The 6,994-nt window shown below is 42.6% G+C and overlaps 1 protein-coding gene across 1 annotated transcript; it reads left to right on the top strand.

Moving 5' to 3' along the window:
* Window positions 1–2,134: 2,134 nt before the first annotated feature.
* On the top strand, window positions 2,135–5,948 carry NENF (neudesin neurotrophic factor). The gene is made up of 4 exons (XM_084283779.1): window positions 2,135–2,299; window positions 3,369–3,429; window positions 4,648–4,751; window positions 5,539–5,948. Exons 1-4 carry the CDS (start codon window positions 2,159–2,161, stop codon window positions 5,713–5,715), a joined length of 483 nt encoding a protein of 160 aa, XP_084139905.1. The 5' UTR covers window positions 2,135–2,158; the 3' UTR covers window positions 5,716–5,948.
* Window positions 5,949–6,994: the final 1,046 nt, after the last annotated feature.

The raw sequence follows: 6,994 nt of genomic DNA, 5'->3' as shown, positions 1-6,994 counted from the left end.
GCGTGGGGGTTCCCCTCACACGCATAAGCGGTTCTTTGTGAGGGTTGTAAGGACATTTCCCTCCGGGGTAATTGCATCAGTGTGCTCCTTAGTGATGGAGAAACTGTTTATTTTGTTTTGTTTTGTTTTGTTTTATTTTATTTTATTTTATTTTGTTTTATTTTACCTTATTTTACCTCACCTTATTTTACCTCACCTTATTTTACCTCACCTTATTTTCCTTATTTTACTTTATTACCTCAGACACCTCACAACACAAGCTGTCCGAGACAAGGACAACCCAACTTAAAACAGTTTTGCCCACTCCCCCTGAGAGACATTTGCTCCCTTGGGGCTGCTAGCCATGCACCGAAGCAAGGGCCCAGCCTGGCACAGCAGCACCAACAATGGGGTGCTCCAGGAAGATAAAAGACCAAAAAAAAAAACAAAAAAAAAAAACAAACAAAAAAATAAAAAAAAAACACCATCAAACAACCTCATTAGACCTGACTCATGAGCCATCTGTACACAATTACCTATTTTTCTCCCCCAGCGTGTAATTGGTGACATTTCATAATCAAGAAAAAGCACGCAAAACATTTCTTGCACTGAGACGTAACACTGCAGTAAGTTGCTGCTGACCATTTCCCCGTGCCTAGGACCCGAAACCAGTACATTAATAACCAAGAACTAAAGTCCCTTGACGACAGCATTCCTAATGCATGGTCTCTCCTTTCTGAAATGATACTTTAGGTCTTGTTACTCATTTTGCACGTGGCTGTGGCTCAAAGGCAGGCTCTAGCTCACCCCCAAATCCCTAACACTTCTGACAGATGTTGGCTGCTATTCAGTGCTTGCTGCCCTCCCCGGGGAGACACTAATAACTAATTACTTCAGAATAATAGGTAAGTGTATAATGTGACTTGAACCAAACTGACAAATTAGTCTTCTGCATATTTCCAGCAGCATGGGTCTCTGCTGGAAGCCATGCAGGATGTTTGCAGGCCGAGTAACCAGGCAAATGCCAGAGCTCTTTCCAGTGTCTTGCTTGTGCATAACAGGAGCACTCAGGAGCTGTTCTGTCCCAGCCCTTAATAAAGGTCTCTTTTCTGCTTGACATTTCCTGTCTGTCTTGTGGCGTGTGGAGGCAGCAGATGGAAGTGATGCACAGACAGGGTGGGAAGCCCAGCTATTTCTGGGGCAGAATAGGCAAACTTCACTGCCTGAGGAGAGTCACAGAAACAATTTTTAAGCCATCACTGTAACAGCAGTGATACTCAGCTTGCCATGCCAGAGAGCAATCCACAGCAGCAAGATCCCAGGTGGCCTTAGCCTCCTGCTTCTCCCTGCCCTGGCTCTGCAGGATCAGGCCAACTCCTGGGCACAGGGACATGTCTTGTGGTTGTCACTTGTCTTGTGGTTGTCACCCCCATGGCCCTGCTCTGCTGGGCTTCTGGTCTGGTGATGCTTTTGTTGACCAGAAGAGATCTGTGGAGATGCTGGTTTGGGTTTGCTGCCACACCTCTGCTTACAGCAATGCACCCACCTGCCTGGGGAAGAAGGGCTGACCCTCAAGCAAGGGGTGCCCTCCTGAGGTGGGCTTATGGATTTCAGGCAAGAAGGGTTTATAAACAACCCTTAAAGTTCAGACCTGCTTCTCTCTCCCTGCTGAACTTCCTCTGACCAACAGAGCTCTCACTGCCAGGTGCCTTTCAGTGACCTGCTCCTGAATCCTCGGTTCCTCCCTTGCGGGCTGAGGGGTGCCACACGAACACAGGAATGTTTAAAAGTTTCCAATTTCCTTAATTCTTTACAGAATTACAAACATGAAACCGATCATTCTTCTGCCAGAACGTTCCCCCACGCTATATTTACAACACGGGGACAGCGCGTCATTTGAAATAAGTAAAAAACAAACAAACAAACACTATTTATTCCCTCCATCCTTCGGCTGAACAAAACCCAAACCAACTGCCACAGGTTACGTGACGAGAAGCGAAACCTCCTCAACCCTCCCCGCGCCATTTCACCCGCCCCGAGCCCCCCGCTCCCCGCCGCCGGCCCCGGGGCCGGGCAAGCCCGGGGCTGGCTGAGGCCGGGAGGCGGAGGCGGAGGCGGGCCGGGGCCGGGGCCGGGGCCGGGGCCGGGGCCGGGGCCGGGGCCGGGGCCGGGGCCGGGCATGGCGTGGCGGCTGCTGCTGGTGGCGCTGCTGGCGGCGGCCGAGCAGGAGCTGCGCTTCAAGCCGCCGCCGCCGCCGCCGGGCGAGGCCCCCGTGCGGCTTTTCACCGAGCCCGAGCTGGCCAGATACGACGGGCAGCAGGTAGGGGAGGCCGGCGGGGCGGCACGGGGCCAGGGAGCCGCCGCAGGACGTGGGTTGTGCCCCGGGGGCTCGGGGGGAGCCGGTTTGGGTCGTGCGGAGCTCGGCTTGGCCCCCTGTGGGCCCGCTGCAGCAGTGCACGGGCCTGCATCCTTCCAAGAAACTAACCAGCTCCTGACTAAAAATACACCTTATGTGCAGCAGCCAGCGGAGAGGCTGGGGCTGGTTAAGTAAAGCAGATGTCAGCAGGTCAGCTCTGCGTGTTTGTGTGTTTACCTCGCACTCCCTTAATCAAATAAGGAATGCTGCGTGCCGCACACCTTTCTGTCTTGGACAGCACGACGAGCAGAAAGCTGTAGTTTATCGTCTTCCAGCAGACAAGTGTCATGGGGTGACTTGCACAAGGGACACGTTCTGTATCATGGAGATTAAACAGATTTTCTTACCCCATATGCTTAAATCCTCAAAAGATCTCTGGGACAATTTAAAGCACAAGTAAGAAATTTCAAGAGAGAGAAGAGGTATGTTTGTGTACACACAAATGAGAGGCAGATTTCCACAAAATAAACTGAGTTTTAACCCATGGCTATTTCTCTACTCTCCCTATTCAGACTGGAGAGGCTTAGAAATACGATGTTGCCGCTAGTTTTCCAGGGGACACTCAGATTTTTTTTGCAGGGAGCAGCTTGTGATGTGGGAGTGCACATCCTTTTTTTATCTCCTTTATAGTCCCCAGTGCTGTTTTCATTTTTCTTTCTGCTGCGTGATGACAACAGCTGACACAAGGATGCATGGATAGGTGACAGAGGAGAGACTTCAGAGCAGCCAGGTATAGAAATGCCCCGTACTGTGTTACCCAGATGCACACAGACATCTCGTTTTTACCAGGCTGCTGATTATGGGGTCAAATAAAATTGCCAGGCTATATATTTATTGTGCATTGGATTGTAAGCTCCTTGAGAATATAGAAAAGAGCATTTCATTCTCTTGTAAGTATGGATTTCATAGCTAAAAGTAGTTGTCTTTTGCCTACCCTTAAGAGTTGAGGATATATTGACCACTTTCTTTCCAGGAAGGACAGCCCATCTACCTAGCAGTGAAAGGAGTAGTGTTTGATGTCACCTCTGGAAAAGGCAAGTTTGCATCGCTTCTGCTGTCTGCTTTGGTTTTGTGGTATTATTTAGTCATTTGTTCTTAAATGTCCCCAAACTATTAAAAATCTGCAGCTCAGTTGCAGCAAAATTTTTTTTTCCTTTTAAAAAATACCTTCCACTGGCACAACCCATGCTAAGAGTTTGTCTAGAATTTACTCTGGTTTGAGCTTACAGCACACACACAGACAGACAACCCAGTGTAGTGCAAGTAAGCTTGCAGGCTGATGACAGCTGCTGAGTCCTCACCAGCTGTGGAGCCAGCCATTTTATTGCCCTGGGTACGTGAGCTCACCAGGCCACTGCCACTTCGGATGTGCCCATATTGCACCACGTAGTAGCAGCGTTCCCTCAGCTCTGGGCCTCCTCCCATGTTGAAGGGGTGTCCAGTGGTGCGCTCAAAACTGTTGGAAGAGTTGGCTATGATTTTAGATGGGGAGACCCAAGTAACTTTTTCTCCTGTAAAATTTTGTTACTTCATGAGGTTTCCTGTCTCATCATATACACTTGGCTTAGTGCTCTACATGTATTTGCTGTTTGTGCCTTCCCTAGGAAATAGAGATGTTTTAATTTGAACTCTGGTTCTTTCTTCTCTCTTTTTTTTTTTTTTTTTTTGGTTGGTTGGTGGTTTTTTTCTGTTCTTTTTATGGAAAACAGGAAACATTTGTAAAATGTTTGAAAGCACCAAGGAGGCCTGGCCACTTGCCCTAATGTCATAACAGGCACCCTCATGGCTTGCTGCTTTACTTGTACTAAGCTTGTCAATACACCTTGTCTGGACGTATATATCTGATGATCTTCAAATCCTAAGTTAGACAAGGCTTGCTGCTGCAAATTCTGGAGTCTACAAACTGTTCATGAGAATGTAGAGCATAGCTCCCTAAAATTTTAAGACTGCAGTATAGGAGTTCAACAGTTGTGTTATACAACTGCACTCTATGTTTTGTTTTTTTTGTTTGTTTTGTTTGATTGTTTTTTTGTTTGTTTGTTTTTGTTTGTTCATTTTTGTTTAAGGACTCGCATATATTATAAAAAAGCAGCAAATCAAAAGTCAGTTTTGGAAGGAAGGGTCTTAGACTCAAGTTGTTGGTTTCAACAAGTCAAATAGGCTGGTGAAAATTAGAGGCTGAACCTATCCTGTACATTGTCAGACCATCACTTTGTTGTCTTATTTTGCTTTGTTTTATTTACCTCTGACAGAATTTTATGGAAAAGGAGCCCCATACAATGCTTTGGTTGGGAAAGACTCAACAAGAGGAGTTGCAAAGATGTCTCTGGATCCAGCAGATCTTACTCATGACATAGTAAGAAGTGGACTATTATCTTAATTGCACTTTGCAGAACTTTACTCTTTTGCTTTGTGTGCTGCTAGTTAATGCACATGAAAAGCTCAGAAAGATGATGAATTATAATATTCAATTAATTTATATTAGAATAGAATAGTTCAATTAGAAGGGACTTACAAAGATTGAGTCCAACTGCCTGGCCATTATTAACTCTATTAACTTCATTAACTTTATTATCTTTTATTAACTTCATTAACTTTTATATATATACTTTATATTATATAAATTTATATTTATACTTTATTTATCCTTTAAGTACATTTACATCTTTTAATTTAAAATCAAAATGCATTAATATTAATTTTATTTTCATATATATTTCAATATATATATATATTTCAATACATAAAATGTATTTTCAATACATAAAATGGACACATACTTAACTGCTTATGAAAGCTGCCATGCTAACAGCCTTGGAGAGGGAAGTTTTTAATCTGTGGAGCCAAAACAACTTATATAACCAAGCATGTAAAGGGGAAATTGCCTGCTGGTTAAAAAGATGCTGCCAAAGAAAGTAAATTACTTTCTTTGTCAATTGGTTTAGTTTATTCTGTGTCACTGATGTGGCAGTGGATGCTAACTGTGACAGTGGGTTGCTTATTTTAGGTGTGATTTACGTAGGCAAGAAAATGAAGGGAGACAAACCGTCTGATTCAGAGTAATCAACAGAAAAGAAAAATGAATGTAATTATCTACTTTTTTTTTTTTTTTTTTTTTTAATTTTTGACCCTGTTTCATTTAGACAGGACTCACCGAAGAGGAGCTAAAGTCACTGGATGATATCTTCAATAATGTTTACAAGGCTAAGTATCCAATTGTTGGCTATACTTCTCGAAGAATCCTGAATGAAGATGGCAGCCCCAACCTAGACTTTAAACCTGAAGATCAGCCACATTTCAACATCAGAGATGAGTTTTGATAAACATTTTTGTACCCAGAGAATGCCTGGGGAGGGGTGTGCTAGGTTTCCTGAAAGGCAAACCACTTTATGTAAACTGCGTGTGTACACACTCATATATTTTCTAAACAAAAGACTGACTGATGATAGCTGGTTGTAATGAATTCCTGAAAATAGGAAATCAAACAGATCTGTATTAGTGGCATACATTCAGGCCGTTTATGCTGAATTACAGGAACTTTTTATATAATCAAGTTCTTTCTGTCTGTGTTTCTTTGTCTACAAGTATATAATGTAAAATTACATTCCTTAACAGAAAAGGAAGTTTTTAATAGTTGAAGCATGAGTGGTCTTTTTGTAAATCCCAAGTTGTTTCCTATTCCTTGGAGAAGCAAATGCATTATCTGGACAAGCTAACATCAATTCTCTGTACTTCAAGTGAGTATAGGTCTCGTGTATAAACAGGTATAACAGATGCTTATACTTTAAAAGGCATTGTGGGTTTAATATTTGAGAGGTTTGAGAATAATGGATATAAAACGCTTGATCTCAAAACACAGCTACAGTACTTACTTATGCAAGCCTGCAGATATAAAACAAAAAAGTCTTTTTTTCCTCTTGAGAACTACTGTAACATTTCAAGTAAGACTTATTGTGTTAGTTTTGAATAAATGACACTTTATTTTCATTTTTTGAAAAAATAATCAGAGATGTCGTCTATATCAGATTATGATGATTTCCTTCTAGCTTCTTCCACTTTTCTCTGACAAAAAAAAAAAAGATAACCCACTGTTTACTCTTACAGCCCAAGTTTATTATAGTAGTTCAGAATCCTGTGGATATTTCTAGCATATTATGTGGACGATTTCTAATCTCATTTTTAATTTCTGTTAATTTTTTCTGTGTTTTTAATCTAACCTCATCGTTGTTGCAAGGAGATAAGCATTCACGTGTTGCTCTTCCTTTTAATCTAATATAAAACTCCAGATCCTCTAGGGTGAAAGCACCCCCCTTTCATCAGGTGTCTGGCAGTCTTTCAGCAACCAGAGGACAGTAAAAGCGTGTGCTATATAAATTGCTGCTAACCACTGACTTCTAGGAATTTAAACAGAATGTAAATTGACACATATGTGGATTTACCCGCTAGGTTGAATTGTCATGGAAAAACTGAGCAGCTGCTCCTAATTCATCAAAGATGTTTTGTATTTCATTAGTGTTGTGGCATTTTTGAAGGAAATATATTTAGATTATTCTCCACTTTCTGGTTTGCATATTATGCTGGGAGAAAGGGACAGTTACC

This window comes from Netta rufina, assembly GCF_964035555.1.
Source record: "Netta rufina genome assembly, chromosome: 3".
NCBI lineage: Eukaryota > Metazoa > Chordata > Aves > Anseriformes > Anatidae > Netta > Netta rufina.
Note: the sequence above shows the minus strand (reverse complement) of the source record. Positions and strands in the feature narration are given on the sequence as shown.